General features: G+C 37.8%; 2 protein-coding genes across 2 annotated transcripts; one reads left to right on the forward strand and one right to left on the reverse strand.

Annotated features, from left to right (window-relative positions):
- Positions 1–219: 219 nt before the first annotated feature.
- On the reverse strand, positions 220–15,581 carry LOC117301750 (adhesion G-protein coupled receptor D1-like). The gene is made up of 17 exons (XM_033785773.1): positions 15,573–15,581; positions 13,009–13,077; positions 11,533–11,647; positions 11,069–11,170; positions 9,953–10,140; positions 8,831–8,886; positions 7,192–7,318; positions 6,848–6,954; positions 6,092–6,191; positions 5,300–5,450; positions 4,428–4,494; positions 3,812–3,878; positions 3,377–3,462; positions 2,911–3,037; positions 2,706–2,747; positions 1,277–1,406; positions 220–678 (listed from the first exon to the last, which is right to left on the reverse strand). The coding sequence occupies exons 1-17, from the start codon at positions 15,579–15,581 to the stop codon at positions 611–613; spliced, it is 1,611 nt and encodes a 536-aa protein (XP_033641664.1). The 3' UTR covers positions 220–610.
- LOC117301751 lies at positions 14,245–18,913 on the forward strand. The gene is made up of 5 exons (XM_033785774.1): positions 14,245–14,358; positions 15,658–15,794; positions 17,238–17,362; positions 18,552–18,758; positions 18,861–18,913. Exons 3-5 carry the CDS (start codon positions 17,305–17,307, stop codon positions 18,911–18,913), a joined length of 318 nt encoding a protein of 105 aa, XP_033641665.1. The 5' UTR covers positions 14,245–14,358; positions 15,658–15,794; positions 17,238–17,304.
- Positions 18,914–20,191: the final 1,278 nt, after the last annotated feature.

The raw sequence follows: 20,191 nt of genomic DNA on the forward strand, positions 1-20,191 counted from the left end.
ATTCTTCAACATCATGAAAGTTTCTTTTAAAGAACCCAAAATTTGTGACACTGCTAAGTGTCAGGTTTTTTTCTTAATGTTCGAATGATAAAAAACTTTCTCCACTTCGTTCATCCTTCAATAGACCTTGTGCACATAACGTCATTTCAGTAGGGCGCCCTCACCTAGAGGTCAAAGGGAGGTTGTTCATTGGCCAATCCTGTGCGCCGCGCGTACAAATCTGTGCATTTCGATTGTTTCGTCACCGTGTTTCCACTAAGATGGTCGCTGGATGACGTCAATGCATAAGGTCTGAGCGTCCCATATGCCTACATGCCGAACAAATAAACTAATTGACTAATGACTAGAGAACAATTTTATTCCGATTTTTTTTTTCTGAAAAATCAAGCTTGCATGCTACCAAAATGTTTTACGAATCAAATAATAATTCTACAAAGATTTGAATAATATATTTATCATTAATATTGAGATTACATATTTTGGAGATTTGAAACAATTTGCGCAAGATTTCTCTTTTTAAGCAAGTAAGTATTTTTAAAATACATGTAGTTGTCTTTATGAAGTTATTGATCACTTTATTTTGACTGGCACCGTCGATTGGTGGCGCTCTTTATATATTTTCCACCGATGACACTACTGCAGTTTTGTTGGTTGATGTCGAAGGCGCCCACGCGAGTTCTGGAAGATGAAAACAAAAAGCTGTGACAGTTATTGACATTTTCATGGTAAGTACCAAACCACATAGATCACCACAAGTTTGCGGTTCTTTTTGAGCTTATTTTCCGCCCAAAATTAATGTGAAGTTTGCTTTTGGTCCCCAAAAAAATCATAACAAAACATAAACAATATCGACTTAAAATTTGAAGCAATGAAATGACATGTTTGAAATGTGAATGCAGGCCCATCTTTTGATTTGTTTTAATAACGTGTTCCTCACTAGAGTATTCACGTAATTACTACTGATATTCGCGGTAGAACGAATTTGGAGCAGTTTTTAGGCCTAGCCATACGTACATACAAACTACTTGTATGTTGATGATCACTACGAAAGAATCACATAAAGTTAAATATTTACATAACGGGTCAGTTTCATGGACCGGAGCTGCTTTTGAAGCACAGAAAAGTAGCAAAGTATAACAAAAATAATGATGCTTTCCGGAATAGGGTAATGTCATAAAACAATGTCCTGCTTGTTTCTTTGTTGGCGTCTTTTGCTGTTATTAAGCAGCTCTTTGAGATTGGGTCACTAGTCTAAAATTAACTGTTTTGCTCTCACTTTTCTTCCTGGATGAATTTCTTGCCTGTGAATCTCTACCAGACTTGCTTGATGAGTCTATGTTCGGGTTGACCTTACATGAATGGAGTTTACGGAGCTTCGTCCACTTCAACTTGAACGCTTTGCCGACCTTTAAAAATTAAGGTCAACAAAGGTGAGAAACAAATTATAATAATTATGTAAAACAAGGAAAATACAACAAAAACAAGAACAAAACAAAACTTCTAGATCGCTGATGAAAACTGTTTGAAACGTATCTCTTCCACGAGGAAGAGTTGGTTCCCATCCAGATGAACTTAAAGTCACCTGGAAGTGGTATTTTGTCAAAATAAAGCTTTTGTCACTAAAATATGTGTTTTGATGAGTGGAATGTGAATAAACAATTATAAGGTTTAAAACAAATTAGTGTCAATGTTATTTAGAGGGCGCTGTTGTGACGTCAATCGAGGCGCGATGAATCGCATGCAGTGCCAACACAAGATAGTGACGCATGGCGCAAGCTTAAAACATGCCCTCAAAGTTAAAACAATACCTGATTTTTTTCACGTTATAGGCAAATGCTCCTTTAGGTTCGTTACGTCTTTCTCTCTGTCCTTACTCTATGGTCTTTCAGGTACCTTCTTCGACTTCCCCACTAGCTGGAAAAGTTGGGATGGCATCATGTTTTAGAAAAGAACTTTTCTCTTCATGTCAAAGTGTGTAGTGTATTCCGAATTCTCGAAGCACGACGGCTCGAAGTGTTTGCTGCACAGCGCTGGAATAGGCGTCATACCGCACCACTTTGCAAACTGATCTTTAGTGGTTTTGCTGCATCCAGCAACAATACACTTGGTCGATATTGCCAGAAAAATGCAAGACTCGTAAAACTCACGACGAGGACTTAAATGTACTTGCACGTACGTGTGTTCGATGTTCGATCAAGGCAAAGTCTGCCTCGATTGACGTCACAAAAGGGGTAGGCGGAGTCACTCTCCACACAATTTATTATTTTTTTTTTAACATATAAATCCTTAAAAACAATTACTCAAAAAACTATTTTATTGTTCAGAAACATACTGTTTGAAATTATTTCCAGGTGACTTTATTAGTTGAGAAGATTGTCTAAAGTGCCTGGGGTAGAAAATGTTGACAAATAGACGAGTGATACCAGCTCTGGATTTTCTCCTAAGTTTTGTTTTTGAGGTGGTATATAACTTCGAATATGTCATTGTAATTCCAGTATCCATTATTTTGCTGCAGTAATGAGGTGTGTTTAGACAATGGTGTGTGTTCAATAAAAACGCTTTTTGCATTGCCTTGCTGTTGATGCCCTGTATGTGCTAATACGTGTATGGCAACCCGAGCGTCCCGATAGCCAGATACAATTGAGATATCAAACAACTTCAGAAATTAAATAATTAAAAACAACAAAAACAAACAAAAAACTTACTTCTTCGTTCAGAACGCAGTGGAGAATGAAGATCCATACGCCCTGCCCAAGATAAAAAAAAAAAATACATGAGCTTATAATAGATAAATAACTTTAAAAAAAAAAGCAGAAGCAATTTTTATTTTATACTTTACAGTCTTATACACAAAAATGGTTGTTCAAAATTAAACATTTTATTATGAAATGAAGTGAGTGAAATTCAAACCTGGGACGAATTCAGGATAACAAAGACGTAGGAGAGAGCAGCAACAGACCCATTAATATTCATTAGTCCGATCAACCACGTGATCCCCAAAAGTGGCGTCAGAAGAACAATTGCACGGGCTCCAGCTCTAAAAAAAAAAAAAAAAAAAAATAGCAACAAAGATTGCCTTGTGATTATTTTTCTCATTTTTAGTCAAGTACTTAACACCCGTTTCAGACCGGCGCGCCTCTAACCAAGATTAGGAGCGACAGCTAGGTCGACACAGTACATGTTTTGTTTCAGACAGGCGAACTTAACCTAACATTTAAATTAGTTTCGGCCGTTGAAAAGATCGACGTCTGCAACCAAGCCCTCAAGATTCGTTCCGAACGACTGCATTAGTCGATCTTTTGACCTCTAGCGCGTCCGGCCGCTCCAACTGTTTCAGACATCGAGAGTGTACTTATTTCAGACATTTTATACTTACACTATCTTCTTGGTATCTGATTTGTTAGCCAGTGCCTCAAGTGACAGGAATACTCTGATGACGCGAACAAGCACGCAGGTATTGCACTGAAAATGGAAAAAAGGGGAAAATTATCAATTGGAACTTTTTAACAAAGTTTAAAGAGTTACAGGTCTATAATAATGTTAATTACAATGCGTGACCATCTCTCCTGTTTCTGAAAGTGATTCAGAAAGTGTTTCTGAAAGTGATTCTTTATTGTATCTTGCATTGTTTGTTTTTGTTCTTCAAAATTATAGATTCTACCATAATGGTTTGCAGTGTAGCACTAAGGTAAATTTATGTCATGAGTTTTTATGCATTGATAAAGGTGATGTGACGTTTCGATCATTAAATGGTAAATGGTTTCATGGATATAATTTTTTTTTCATAAAGAATGGAAAAGGTTTAACTTACCGCAGTGACAAATATGACTGGCGCTACGAAGGCCCAGATGACACCGTTTTGGTTGTTGAGCCAGCAACTGCAAAATATTTTAAACAATGATTCGATTTTAATTACTTTAACCACAAAAAAGCCATCTCCGAAGCAAGTTTTTTTTCTCTATTTGCAGACATGACCCGGACCCGTGTCCTTTGGGGACAAGACCAATTATAACGAGTCAGTATGACGGCCCGATATGACCCGAAGTCTGACTCTAGTCAAAATGATCTACAAAGGGTCAAACTGACGCATAGTCTGAGCTAAAATCCTATTGAATTTTTTACCACTTCTGGGTCCCCTCTGATGGGCCAGATTCCCTGGGATCCGGAATCCGGGTCATACTTCTGGGTCCCCTCTGATGGGTCAGATTCCCTGGGATCCGGAGTCCGGGTCATACTTCTGGGTCCCCTCTGATGGGTCAGATTCCCTGGGATCCGGAATCCGGGTCAGATATGACCCGATAGTTTTCAGAGTGTTGCTGGCAATCTTGCTGAGCAGGGTTTATTTCTTAGTTGACTGCAACTCTGTTGACCGTTTCCATAATTGAATTAAGTGAGGGCATAACCATTATGAACATTTGAAAACCTACCTGAGACTGGATGTGTAGGAGCTGAACTTGGCTGCAAGAGTTATCCCAACGACGATAAGTGGAAAAACTAGGACACATAATTTAAAATATTTTTGTAAGACGTTAAACATAATTTTTATGTCAATCGAAAAGTATTTTCGGCGTGTGTTGGTAAAAACAGTTGTTGTAAATTATCAATGTATACTTATACTAATGGGAAAATTGTTTGAGATCTTAGTGTTCAAGGGTCAAGGTTCAAGGTTCGCCCTTTATAACTTTCAATCATTTATTTGAGTTATTTTATTACATTGACATTTCAGAAAATGTTTAATTTGGTTAAAACATCTGTTAACACGATTTATGTTTTGCTATCATTCGGCCGTCTATACATGCCAACCAGCACGGTTTGTTTATCAACAATTGAAAGGTCGATAGTAGCCCAAAATGGAATGGAAGCAACTCTCAGAGTTTGAACTTTTGACCTTGCAAGTAGGCGTGGTCTATGTATGTAGAATGACCAATCGCTTTATTAGAGCTCGAATATAGACGAATAAGAAGTAACTCGTCATCTCATCATATTCCTATACTGTGCAGAAACCCCCTCTGGAGTATACTCGCACATTGGTTGAGGTGCAAACTAGCAGGTGCAGACATAAACTCAAGGCCTAAAAAGATACGCATACTGTGCAAGTAAAAGCATTTAAGCATTTTGTGTGGGGGATGGATGATTAACTGAACGAACTATCTAAACAGTAACTTTGCGGGTACAACTATTTATGTTATCTATTTTGAGGGAATGTCAGCTCTGAAAAGAGCCGGTGTGGTCTCAACGTTTCGAACAGTACACACTCTGCTCGTCTATAGGAGAATGTAGACCTTTCATCCTATCTTACCCCATCCAATCACAAACAGCATGCCCATGTGAATTGTGGTTCGGAAAACACTGGTTGCCTTCAAGTAGAGATTAGCGCCCTCTAGCATCATCCATGAGAAAGACGAGAGGAGGAAATAATGCAGGAGTGCTGCGACGGCTTTGCAAGTAACCTGTGACACAAACACATTAGATAGTTCTTAATAAAATACTTTTCTGAATCGTTATTTTTTTTAATCAGATGTTTCCATCCTGTAGGTTTTTAATTAACTCACTATTCTGTGAAAAAAATAGCTCATGTTTCAGACTTCAAAGAAAGCAACGAAAGGTTCGTTGTGTTGCAGGAATGCCACACGTAGGCCCCGGTAAAAACCTGGCATTTTTAGCTTCAATTATGCATAACTGATTTGACCCATTTCTTTGTAATTTTTACACATTTCTGGAGCCAATCACCTAAAAATGCGGCAGGCCCTAGCCTCGCTGGCTAACCCAAAAATTATTAATATTGTAAAAAGATTGAAACGTTGTCTTTGTGGACAAATCGTTTACTTACAATTTTTAACACCTACATGCCTAATTATGTATTCTGACTGGACCACTTACAAAATATTCATGTAAATAATCTTGTCTAACAATGTTAGTAGACTTTGAAATTCTAGCTGGCAGCAGACTTAAAAGTTTTCATTGGTAGGTTGTTGTAAGCACGCGCACTATAACTAAGAACAATGGATTTAACTAGTAAGTCTGCTGCCACCTAGAGTCCGAAAAGTTCCTCATTGTGTAAGAAGGAAACAAAAGTGAGGTTATTATTTACCTGGTTTTTCACGTCGATACCAGTGAGGAAGATGATCTGGGAAACAAGGATGCTGACTGCTAAATTGCCGTGAATAATAATCGTCTGGTTTCTAAAAACCCTTCAAAGAAAAACAAATTAACAACAAAAATTAAGACATTCAATATAGACAAATTATCACACCATCATTTTATTTGAACATCACCAAAATTTTAACTTTGTTTTCCTAAAAAGAGTCTTTATCTGAAATAAACACATTTGCAGTCGTCTCTTGTAATCTTGACGTTCTGGTATATATTTTTTTTATACATATTTTAATGTAGCCAGCCAGTGGCATTGGACTTAAAGGCTTCCGAGTCATCAATGGGTGCGTTCGATTAGCTTCCCCGGGTCGACCCCGTGTGTGGCGGGGTTTTTTCCAGGAAGAACGTGGGTAATTATCTGCACACGTTCGTCCTGGGAAAAAAAAACGCCACACACCGGGGTCGACCCGGGGAAGCTAATCGAACGCACCCATAGTTATTTAGTTATTTTTTGAATTCCAGTCATGTGTCATTGGCTTACTATTCTTCAATTCAGTTCAATTAAATTTAACAAACTTTAATCATCATCAATAGGCAATTACCTAAGTTGGACAGCTCATAAAAAAACATAAACAGTTATGGCTAGAATTAGACAATATACAATTACTTAGAAGATATAAAGATGCTATTCTTGCATTTTGTATTGGTCTTGTTGTAATGCCGAATGAATAATAATAAATTATCTTAATCTTACGTAAGACAGGCATATAGTGTCAGCGTCAGGCAGAGACATGTAATTGAGATGATACCGCCAGCTAGTGTCAGATTATCCAAAATCCTCACGTCAGTCGCTGATAATGACTAAGGAGAAATCAAGAAAAGAATAATCTCGTTAATGCCATTTAAACTATTATACATATATATTTACTTTTTTTTCCAGGAAATCTTATAGGGGTTGCACTGCAAGGTTTGTTTTTCCCTCACACTTTTTCTGGGAGGCAGTGGATCAGAACAATCAAACAAAATGTTTTTGTTCTATTAACAGTTAGGAAAACAATGAAGTTCTTAAAAAAGAGGAAAACACTTGAATAAATGTACCTGTTTTGCCGGTGACAGCTGCACAAGAACCGCAAAATTAGTCAGGTGATCACAGGAGCATGTCACGTGAGTGTCATTCATAAACGCCCTCTTACATCCTTCATCTGACCAATAGCCATCCGAGTCACTGTAAACGGACGAGACACTCTCTTAAAATTTCCGGAGGCAAGCTAAATCTAATTTTAAAACCACTTTTACATGTACAATTTATGACTTAATTCCTTGCAAATTCAGCTACATAAAACGAGTCATGATATGGCTCAAATGTTATGAGTAAAAACCACTGCGTATGAACGTCTCTTATAACACTGTTAAAGTATTTCATTTTTTCAACCGAACTCTGCAAATCGTTTAGTTTTTGTCGCGCTAAACTTCTGCGGAATGTTTGTCAAGCAGCCCAGTCCGTTTAAAGACTCTGGACACCATTGGTAACTGCCAAAGACCGTTCTTCTCGTTTGGTGTATTTCAACATATGCATAAAATAACAAACCTGTTAAAATTTGAGCTCAATTGGTCGTCGAAGTTGCGAGATATCTATGAAAGAAAAAAATATCCTTGCCACACGAAGTTGTGTGCTTTCGTATGCTTGATTTCAAGACCTCAAATTCTAAATCTGAGGTCTCGAAACCAAATTCGTGGAAAATTACTTCGTTCTCGAAAACTACATTACTTCATCATAGGGAGCCGTTTCTCACACTGTTTTATACTATCAATCTCTCCCCATTACTCGTTACCAACTAAGGTTTTATGCTAATAATTATTTTGAGTATTTTACCAATAGTGTCCACTGCCTTTAAGTTGTATTGTTTGACGTGTGATAAAAGCTGGTTTATTGTTCTGAGGTTGGTGATTATAGTTTTCATGATTTAGTTGTGCTGGTCTTGTTAATACTCGGCACACAACATAGGGATGCAGTGAAAGTAGAATTGTATCGGTTCTGGTTCTGGTTCTGGTTCTGGTTCTGGTTCTGGTGGTATACTGCACAATATCCACATATCGGGCGGGATGTACACGTGCAGGTGACTGAGCAGCAATGATTTACATGAAGTGAGCCCCCCTGATGATGTTACCCATATCCATAGCTTGAAGTTTACTCTTAAAAATACTAATAGTTGGTGCGTCGCAAATATCCTGTGGTAGTTTGTTACATTCTGCAAAGGATCTTGGGAGGAAGGAGAATTTGTAACAGTCTTTGTTTGCAGAAGGCTTGATTAAGGCAGTTGCAGCCTGTTGTCTAGTTCCAACCCTTCCCGTGTGCGATTTGGTCTGGTATGAATCAGTGTCTATGGCAGTAAGCTTGTGAACGGATTTGTAAAGCAGTGACAAGCGTTGGATGGCCCGCCGGTGTTCAAGACTTTGACCGTGCAGGGTCGCATTTAACGAAGTTAGAAAGTAAGCAAACAACTCAAACAATATTTTCATGAGAACTTCAAACCAATACATTTACTGTAACAATGAATAACATCAATTGAATATTTGTTTAGAGATATGTTGCAAATGTTTCCTTAAATAATCAGAAAGATTCCAAAAAGGGAATTTTGATTACCCTGTTTGGAACGTGCGCTAGACTTCGATATTATTATATTATTATTATTATTATTATTATTATTATTATTAATGCAACTGAAAAGTAAGTTACTTTGTAGCTGCTGTCCAAAACGAGCAAGTGCGACTCCCATCGTTTGTGGTATCCATCTGCACAAGTTAAAAGAATAACACAAAAATAATAACATGAACTTATTATTAAAGGTAAAATTTAAATTATATGAAATTTACCAATGTATCTTTCTGTTTACACTTTCTTTGTTCTTTTAAATTCCGGCTTGCGAAATGTATGTAAAATATAAACTTTACATCCTTATTAATTAAAATCCGAGGCTCCTAAAAGAATCATCAATCCAAAGGCAATGCGTCTAAATGGAAAACAATTTCAATTAATAATAATAATAATAATGAAAGTTTTAATATAACGTTAAATTATAATTAAGTCCCAAAGTGCTTTAATTTGAAAAGTGAAAGAGTGAAGCCAGAGTACAGATACTACTGAAAATACAGAAAGAACTACATGAATGCATACAATGAATCTTAAAGTTATTTTACATAAAGATGTGTCTTCAAATTATACTTAAACTGTTTTAGAGAGGAGCTATATCTTTGAATTTAAAGACATCTTAGTCTGTTGGGGTGGTCCCAAGGTAATTCCAACTCAGAAAGACTTTGTTGTAGCCTGGTGATAGATTGATACGTTGTATTTGCTGCAGACTGTATCTATGAAGTTTTGTACGTATGAAATTCTGTACGTACAACATTCACAGGCGAAATTATGTATGTGGGTTTTTTTCTGTCTTTTTTTTCGGTTTTTTTTTCCGTTGTTTTTTTTTCGTTTTCGTTTTTTTTTTTTTTTTTTTCTTTTTTTTTTGGGGGGGGTTGTTGAATGCCAATGAAGTCTGTTTCCGGCAAACTTAACAAGGTCATGGCGACTAGTTGGCGACGCGACCTGTTGGTGAAGTAAACACCATGGATGACCAAACTATCTCAAAGCTTGGGCCTTTACTAGTCGAGGGTTAGGCCTATGTGTTATGGCTGAATTTGATCGAACGGTTCGCAACAATGTTCCTTTTCGCAGGGTAACAAGAAGAAAACACAATTAACTTTAAATATAAAAAAAAACTGAATGGTAAAAGATGCTCAGTTGCCTGAATAATGAATGGATTCAAGCGAATCTAGTCAAAACAAACATTAATATGAACATATCTTTTACCTTTCTCGTAGCAATTGTCATGGTTGCCGTCAGGTTTTCTGACTTAGAGGGCGCACTTCCATCCCTGATGACGTTGAGTGTTAAGATACAGCTCCCAAGCGGCATGTAGGACTCATTCGTTTTGGCGCCAAACGGATAGATGATGTTAACGTCCCTAACGCACGAAAGACCCATCCCCAAGCGCCCACCTGTAGAAAATAAGTAAATAAAATTAAGCATTTCAAGGAAGACCTTATCATACTTTATTTTGCAAAAGTCTTTAAAATTTCGAATAAAAATAAAAATATGAATCTATTTTTTTGTTTATCCCCGGGTTCAGTTAAAAGGTCCCAATCCTCAGACCCCTATACCCTAGGGTCAACGGTACGGTTTTTATGGCATAACCCAAACCTGGTCAGTCAAGATCTTTGTCAGTTGAACCAATATGAAACACTTTTGACCCCTGACCCACATCCACACACGTGGGGTTATCGACTCCCAAAAATGTAAAAGTTCTCATTGTTCTTCCAGTGTTTGGGGATGCTCCATTAATTGTATACAAAATACAAAGAAGCACCAACACACCCGGTTCCCACAAACATCCACACACAACCTTAAGGATCCAAGTATGTGGGGTCCTTCTATCGTTGTTCTATTATTCCCCTTTCTAAAGAATTTGGAGTCCAGGTTGAACAAAGAATTTGAAAGAATTTCCTTGTGGGTCCGTTTTGGTCCATTGTTAGAACCAACAAGGGCGCGTTTGTAGATATTCTTTGTTCTGTGCACTTGCGAAACATAACTTCAACTTTGGTGGAAATACTGGGTGCGTTCGGTAAGCTTCGCTGGGTCGACCCCGCAGTGCTCACTCGTGTGAGCCCCTGACAAGAGCTAACGAACGATCGCACTCGCCCTCTCGTGGTGACGGCATGCACCTCAGCTAAACGAACGCCCCCATTGTGTAGACGTGTGTTAATCCACACAGTGTTACACTGTGATTTAGGTTCTAAGCTCCAGAAATGATTTGTGATGCTTGCACGCCGTATATATGTCGAATGGGTAATGAACATCGGTACCATGCAGAACTCAAAATGTCCAGATTTGCCGAATTAAAGTTTGGTATAAAAACCAGATTCTTACCCTTTTCATTATCCAGGCAGAGATCTACGTTATGGGGTAACCCGTTACTTGATGCAGTGCTGATTGAACCGCACTGTCCACTGAAGGTCCGAGCTTCAACAACTAAAACGGGAAGCCAGACACGTCATTGAATCAATGCATACATAACACTTTGAAATTGAGAAATATGACAGGACATTTGAGATCGTAGGATTTCTAGGATTGTTCTATATTCTTCAACTTCACAGATATATGAAATTGTTGGTACACTTATTTTATTTGTTTATTTATTTATTTCCTCAAAACCTCAAAAAATTGAGAAGAAAAAAAGATTTGTTCAGTTTGAGAAAATACAATACAGGCCGTTCACAAGTGTCCTCAGCATTTTACTATTGTTATAGAGTAGCCTAACATATACAAAACCGTTGTCATGTCTTAAATTTAAGAAAAGCATTTTAAGTAAAAAAAATAAGCAAAATGCATACCCATGTTTCTGCTCTTGTGTGAAACAACCGAAGTGTTGGTACCAAAACTGCCTAACAGCAATGGTAGTAACTCGTCCATAAATTGCATGACCTCTATGACCTCTGAACCATCAACCTGGAAACAAAGTAAGTATCAAGGTAGAGACACAACAGTTGGTTGTTCAGTTTGAGAAAAATGAGAGAGATAAAAGAAGGAATATAGTGGTAGCACTTCTACATTAATAAAACAAAACTGCATGAGCAGAATAGTTGGGTCAGTTTCTAAATAAAAGCCAGTCAAATAATATAAGAGAGTTTTTTAGAGCTTCTAAGATAACTGCTTATCGATAAGGGTTTGACACTTAAACATCAATAAAGAAGACCAGTGATGATACGACACACGGTATATCCCTTAAAGACATTGGACACTATTGGTAATTGTCAAAGACCAGTCTTCTCACTTGGTGTATCTCAACATATGCATAAAATAACAAACCTGTGAACATTTGAGCATAATTGGTCGTCGAAGTTGCGAGATAATAATAAACGAAAAAAAACATCCTTGTCACACGAAGTTGTGTGCTTTTAGATGGTTGATTTCGAGACCTCAAATTCTACATATATGAGGTCTCGAAATCAAACTCGTGGAAAATTACTTCTTTCTCAAAAACTATGTTATTTCACAGGGAGCTGTTTCTCAAAATGTTTTATACTATCAACTTAGCAAGTTAAGGTTTTATGCTAATAAATATTTTGAGTAATTACCAATAGTGTCCACTGCCTTTAAAAGGTGGACTGCATGAAACAGACGTGCTAAAATACGGGATTGATAAAGTCCATTATGATTCAGATGCAAAACCCGCCATAAGCAAGAAAATATGCACCTGTCTATTATGCGAGCGAGAGTAATGCAAGTTGCATAGAGCACCTTCAAGTTGCATAGAGCATCTTCAAGTTGCATAGAGCATCTTCAAGTTGCATAGAGCATCTTCAAGTTGCATAGAGCATCTTCAAGTTGCATAGAGCATCTTCAAGTTGCGTAGAGCATCTTCAAGTTGCATAGAGCATTTTCAAGTTGCATAGAGCATTTTCAAGTTGCGTAGAGCATCTTCAAGTTGCATAGAGCATCTTCAAGTTGCATAGAGCATCTTCAAGTTGCGTAGAGCATCTTCAAGTTGCATAGAGCATCTTCAAGTTGCATAGAGCATCTTCAAGTTGCATAGAGCATCTTCAAGTTGCATAGAGCATCTTCAAGTTGCATAGAGCATCTTCAAGTTGCATAGAGCATCTTCAAGTTGCATAGAGCATCTTCAAGTTGCGTAGAGCATCTTCAAGTTGCGTAGAGCATCTTCAAGTTGCATAGAGCATCTTCAAGTTGCATAGAGCATCTTCAAGTTGCATAGAGCATCTTCAAGTTGCATAGAGCATCTTCAAGTTGCATAGAGCATCTTCAAATTGCGTAGAGCATTTTCAAGTTGCATAGAGCATCTTCCCTACCTGAGGATTGCTCTCCGGATCGGTGTTTGATTCCTTCTCAAGTATCTCATTACTGAGCTCGATACCCTTCTGTGTAAAATACAAAATTTTACAATTAACTTAGTTTAACAAAATAATGATGTTGATGATACACAATCTGTCTCTTGATATGGCAGTTTGTAGGTCAGAAAGCAACCATGTGTTTTTGTGAGTTATATGCTTTTTCCAGGAAGCTAATTACTTTCACGCATGCATACAGTCTAGTCTAAAGCCTAAACTAGCCACATAAATCATTAAATGTATTCAACTGGATTGTTGAAGATCATGAATTAAAAGATTCGTTTTTAAAAATAAAAAATGTTGACGTTTCAAACATATAATTTAGTATTTATAAATACCTCGGACAGTTTCGTTATTCCTATTGGTTGAAACCGCGTCACGTGGGTGTGTATAAACCTTTGTTTATGACCGGTAAAAAGGTTTAATTCATGGGCGTGACACGCGACCTTGCACCTGTTCTTATAAGACAGTTTCTTCATTCCTATTGGTCGAGAGCAACAGCTGAAACAGTTGTGCCACATCACGCGATACGCGCGAGGCGGCGGAGGGCTTTACCATTTCATAGCTGGAGGGGTGTTGTATTGAAAGAAATCGTTAAAAAATTATAATTTTTGCATTTATTTTACTTTTTGACCAAAAAGTTATGATGTTTTTGACCGAAAAGGTATTTAGCCCAACTGTAAATATGAAAGTTTCACATTTAATTAGATTTGTCCGTTGTTATAAAGCAAACACGACTCGGCAGTCTTTATGCCATTAAGTATGATAAAGCCATGAATTATTAATTACAAAAAAAAACTTCAAGCATTTAAATCCTATGTTTTCTTGTCTACAATTAGAACTGGACGCCGATTTACAGACGATGCGTATCGAAGACGAAGCTACCAATCAATACTTTCCAGATGTTTTTGATGGTTCCACACACTACTGGGTTTTAATCAATCAACACAAACTGGAATTCGGTAGACTTGGAGAAACCAAGTCCCTTGAGTGTCAATCTGATAGGATTATTGAAAACATTATCATTTGGTCCCAGTCTGATATGACTATAGCATTCTATGGGACCTGCCCTGACGCTGAGTTTTATGACTTCGATCATCCATTGTCTTCTTAGTTGAGGACGGTTCCTTTGCATCCCAATCCACTCTGGCTTTACAAAAATGTTGTCTGTTGCTTGCCAATAACGTTGAGGGCGCTGTTCTGTAGCCGCCACTGTTTATTTTCTCTACCAGTGTTTGCTTATTATTTTTTATCCGTTAAATCTTTGCTGAGTTTTTGGCATCGTCTTTATATTTGTTGTTGACGTGTTTGGTAAGTTTTCTGTGCTTTTGTGTGATATATTTTGGTGCTTTATCCGATTAGTTTTGCTTGTTATTTTGATGTTTTTGATGTGGTTTTTGTGTCCGGTCGAGTTCACTATTTTGTAACGTGTGTTCATCATGGTGGTTGCCTTTTGGTGCCCGTTCTCGTCTGTTGGTGTTTTTACATCTGCTTTTTATCATACATAAGTCACAACGGGTTCAAATCTTTCCTGATGCTGAGACTGTCAGAAATGAGTATTTTGTGTCTTCAGACCAGTACATGTGTCTGACTAATTTATGTTGTGCCACTTTCAGCCTGTCATGGGGTAACATTACAGCTGTGCCGTACTGGATTTAATTTCTCAAAAGTTCCATTAGTCTTAATGGTCCAAACATGGCCAAACTACTCTAATTATTCCTGGTCATGACCCTTCACATGACATAACAATATTTATGGATATTTCTGTTAACCCAGGCCCACGTATTGGATCTACTAGTAATGACGAGTTGCATTTTATACATTCAGATAGTTCGCATTCTATCATTTCTAATATTTCAACTATAATGTATTCCCGTGGTCAGCTTGTTAACATCCGTAAGACTTCTTGTCACTCCATTCAGCCTGGAATGCTTTCTATTCTAAAAGCGAATGGAATTCTTCGGTTCAGGGGTAATAGAGCGGGTCACTGTCACTTTAAGTGTAAAATTCCTGTTCAAATTGACCACCGGCTTGATTATGTTCATAATGAGAGAGCTTTGGAAAACCGCACTCCCGTCCTTAAACATATTGTTGTACATCCTGCTGATCCCTCCGATGAACTGTTTAAACTATGTTGCTTATATACTAGATCTCTTAAAAATAAAGCAGCTAATTTTGTTTCTTATGCTATATTAATAGTAAGGATTTGTTTGCCCTAACAGAGACTTGGTTTTCAGATATGGATGTTGCCCACAAGGTTGAAGCAACTCCACCTGGTTTTAGATTGATAGATCATCCCCGGAAAAAAAAAAACATGTAGTTTCTGGTACATTTCCTACTAACTGGAAAGAAGCTTTTATATGCCCTTTATTAAAAAAAACCAAAAAACAATCTTGATATGAAATTAGAAAACTACCGACTAATCAGTAACTTACAATTTATTTCTAAAGTAACTGAGAGGGCTTTTTGTGACCAACTTTATAGTCACATGTCAAAACATTCCATGTTTCCGGTTATCATCTTACCGGAAGCATCGCAGTACAGAGACTGCTCTTATTGATTTACTGATGAGGATGAATTCCCAACATGTTATTCTGCTTGTCCTTTTAGACCTTAGTGCAGCGTTCGATACTGTTGATCATGACATTTTATTGAAACGTCTTCAGCCTAATGTGGAGTCACTGGCAAGGCCCTTGATTGGTTTTCGTCCTATTTGTCAGATAGAAGTCAACGTGTATCCATTCAAGGTACCTTATCAGAGAAGTTTAATATCAACTGTGGTGTTCCTCAGGGATCCTGCTTAGGACCAGTTTTATTGGATAGATACTACAATTATCGAAGTTCAATTGTTTTGTTTATGTCAATGCTTGTACAACTTTTGTCATTGATATTTATACGTTTTATTGTTGTGATTTTTCAAGTAAATTATACTGGATGTCTAAATTAATTTCAATTGATTTCTGATCGATGTTTTTTACCAGTAGCCCTTGACTCACCGATCGTGTATTAAAATAGTCTCAGACAGGGCATTTTGATTGATCAGTTGACATTAAACGACTTGTCCAAAAGTCGGCCTATAACCTTCACAACAAACGCGTTTTCAAACCAATACCAATGCAACGTGTCCCTTTAATCACATCGTATCCCTTTAATCACATCGTATTCTAGTCAGTATGCCATGATAAACCATGGACCATGTCATGTCCACGAGATCGTATAAATCAACAGGTTTCAGCAATTTGGTTAGAAAATGCAGGACTAAATTTTGCCAGCATCTTTTGTGCACAACCTCAGTTTGTGAACTGTCAATGGTAGATGAAGCCAATTATAATTAAATTAATTAAGCAAACAAGTAGCATAAGCTTAAAGATAACCCAAGCGATGCATGAACAAGCTAACAACACACAATGGGAAAAACAATAGGGAATTTTTTTCTTTTAAAAAGCAGATTCAGAATCCCTTTTATCATGTATGTGTACGAAAGGTTGTGCATGTGCTGTCAACGTGTAATAAGAGGGTGTTGCAATCAAAACAGGTCCCTCACTGTATGATTTTAAGACCAACCGTTTGGTAAAATCCAATTCATCCTTGCTGTTTTTAGAGCAGAATAATTACACAAGATACACTGCATTACGTATCGTAGAGCTACGGTGTGTTGTTTTTATATGAAATTTGATCCAAGGTATCCTTGAATGGCTCGAAAAGTCAATTTTCCAACTGACCGACCTGCATAATGCAGTAAGCATGAATTAATGCTGCTAAGCAGAATAAGGTTACCAGCGAAAAAGCTCGGGTAGTATTAAGCGGTTGTGACATGGTTCCCGACATAATTTCTTGTAGTTTATGGTAAGCACAGTTTTCTGCTAGATGTTTTCATTAAATTAGAACCAGGTTGGCTTCGGAGCTTCGGCCTAGCTGTGTCTTTTGATAAAGTTTAATTGAGCGACAGGTTTGTGATGTTGTGATGGCAACGGTTGTTTACACTAGCGACCGTACGCGTCCTAATTGACTCGCGCGCAGTTGCTCGCCTCGGTGCCATTTAAAGTGTCGATGAAACTCTGGTTTGAAGGGGAACAGCAAACACTGCAACCGAAAGTGGTAGAAAAACCACCAAAGTTCAATTCTGTTTTGTGTCGAAGTTGTTGGATAGGCAAGAGATAAAATAACTGTATGATTGTTGTTCCTTGAAGCACTAGTTAAATAACGCGCGGATCTTGAGGTATATTTATCAACGTGAAGGAAAGATTTGCTGCGAACATGTCGCTTCACGAGACACTTCTTATGTTTGTATTTGTTGCTTCAGTCGGAATGGAAGGTAAGTTTTGATTCTTCAATAAAAAAGAGTCGTTTTATCACAAATGTGTTGCGTTTGAAAAAACAACGCCTCCCCTCAAAACAAATAAAAAGAGAAAAAATAATTAAAGCAACAAATTAATTTACAAATCTCAAAATAATATTGACAACGATCACTATTATACTTTGTTTGAAATCATAGTCGGCTATTTTGGTATAAATTTATACACGTTTCTTCTATTTTCGTAATTACTTCGACCGGTTTATAAACATGTGGCGGGTTCAAGTTTAATTATTTTATTTAATCATTTCCCTTTTATTTTATTGAGAGCAACATCCCTCTCAACTTCTTTTTACTGTCTTTACATGACGTATGCCCTATTGATCCGATGCAACACGCATTTCTCTTGTCGCCAAACTGGGTGTAAAAGGCAGTGGACACTATTGGTAATTACTCAAAATATTTATGAGCATAAAACATAATTTGGTAACGAGTAATGGGGAGAGGTTGATAGTATAAAACATTGTGAGAAACATCTCCCTCTGTAGTGGAGTAGTTTTCGAGAAAGAAGCGATTTTCCACAAATTTGATTTCGAGACCTCAGATTTAGAATTTGAGGTCTCGGAATCAAGCATCTGAAAGCACACAACTTCGTGTGGGGAGGGTGTTTTTTCTTTCATTATTATCTCGCAACTTGAGGAATTGAGTTCAAATTTTCACAGGTTTGTTATTTTGTGCATATGTTGAGATACACCAAGTGAGAAGACTGGTCTTTGACAATTACCAATAGTGTCCAGTGTCTTTAACATGCACACAGCGACATTGATGGAACTGGTATAAGTCGAGCATTTTGCGGGACTGCGTTCCGCGTGCAAGAGGTCAATGGTGGTCAGCAGTTTGTAAAAACTGATAGTACCAAAATTAACGTGAAAGTTTTGTTGACGCTAGATGGCAGCAGACTTGATAACCAGGTAAATTGCCATTGTTTATTACGTTCTGAGCATGTGCACAAAACCGACAATGGATTTACCTGGTAAATCTGCTGCTACCTAGTGTTCCAAAGTTTACAAGTCTTGTTATTCCCTGACTTCCTTTACAACTGCAAATCATGGGATATTTGATTCACTGATTATTAAGGGCTTGACATGAATATCACTATAGTCGACTGGGTGAAATTGTTTAACAGGAATTCCACTTCTTTATCACACAGTTTACGCATGCGTATGTTATGTCGGCCAGGAAGCAAACTCTGTCAAGGGTGAACCACCTCTGAAGTTACTGCCTGATCAAAACCCGTGTGAATGCACGGAGTTTCGTCCCGGTGGGGTTAACACAAAGCGACAGGCAAAGCCTCGTGAAGTAACGTTTGGTAATGACGGTCATCCAGAAGGCTGGATTGAGAAGGACTGCATCAAAGGTATGACCTCATGTTTGTTGCTATCTTTGCAAGATGGACGATTCGATAACTCGTTTTGGGTTTGTGTCAATAATTGTTTCATTTTCCGGTTAACTCCTACAGAAGCAGCAACGCCAACTCGTCAACAGCAAGATGATGCCCAGAGTGGTAAGTAGTATTTTTTTTCGTTTTTTTTTTCGAAAGAAACCCATCGTGCCATATTAATAAAGGAATAAAAGGGTTGCGACGAGTTCTTAAACTGCCGTTCAAAACCAGCAGGGTCGTGGCCGTGCGATAAAGGCCCTCGCCTTCAGTTTAAGAACAAGTAACTGCTCTTTTATTCCCATTCATAAGTACCTTTATGGTTAAAAGGCGTAATGAAGTATGAAACTCTGTAAAACTTATCCGTTTTTCGACGTCCTTGAGCTCTGTACGTGTGTTGCATTTTTATGACTGTGACGGTTTTCGGATATGCATTCGTGCGCGTATGTAATATGCATCTAAACGTATCCGAAAACAACCGGTTATAAACGGCTCCAGCTGGTCATTCAACCGTTAAATCACCCCCACGTGACGCGCTCTCCACCAATGGGAATAGCGAAACTATTATATATATTATATATAACGAAGTAAAATTCTACAAAATAATGTTTACATCTTAGAGACGTTATGTAATAACAATAATTGTTTGTTCTCCCTTACTAGATACAACTTCCATGCCACCTTGCGACCCCTGGTCCTTAACAACGGACGTATTATTGAACATTCCTCCAATTGGAGAATCATTTCAGTCATACCCTGTTACACTTGAGTTCACACTGCACGGCTCTACCAGTGATCAGGTGGACATAACCTCTTACAACAACATGAACCCTCTTTGCATTGTTGGTAAGTTAGCATTGTTTTGATTCTTAAAACATTGGATTTAAATCATGGTTTATTCTGCAAAGTAAATAACATGGAAGATAATCATAGATTTTTAGAGTTCAATTTTAAAACAACTATACAGGAAAGTGCTTTATCGTCTGGAAATACAAATTTACCAAAGTGGTGTTTTTTATATTTTTAGTAAAATTTAAATTAGGTCGTGACACTTGTGTCCTTAAGCAAGACGCCTAACCATGGTTGGTTCGTAAAGTTGGTAGGTAGTGCTTACCCGCCAGGCTTCTGATGGATCATACCCAAGCCTACATCCGTACTGTAAAGGGGGTAACTCTGTTTCAGCCGGAGAGTAAGTGGCAATTGCCCCTGGAAAAATAGTTTTAAAAACTGCCCTGAAAAAATCTTATGTCGTCAAGTTCTCGACCACTGTCAAAACAACGGACTTGATAGCTGACCAGCAACATGGGTTCATTCCTGGAAGGTCTTTTTCTACAGCATTGCTGTCAGCTAGTACTCAATGGCTTCAATCTTTGGACGCACGAGTACCAATGGATGTTGTCTCCTTAGACTTT

The sequence above is a fragment of the Asterias rubens genome, chromosome 17 (assembly GCF_902459465.1).
Source record: "Asterias rubens chromosome 17, eAstRub1.3, whole genome shotgun sequence".
Taxonomy (NCBI): domain Eukaryota; kingdom Metazoa; phylum Echinodermata; class Asteroidea; order Forcipulatida; family Asteriidae; genus Asterias; species Asterias rubens.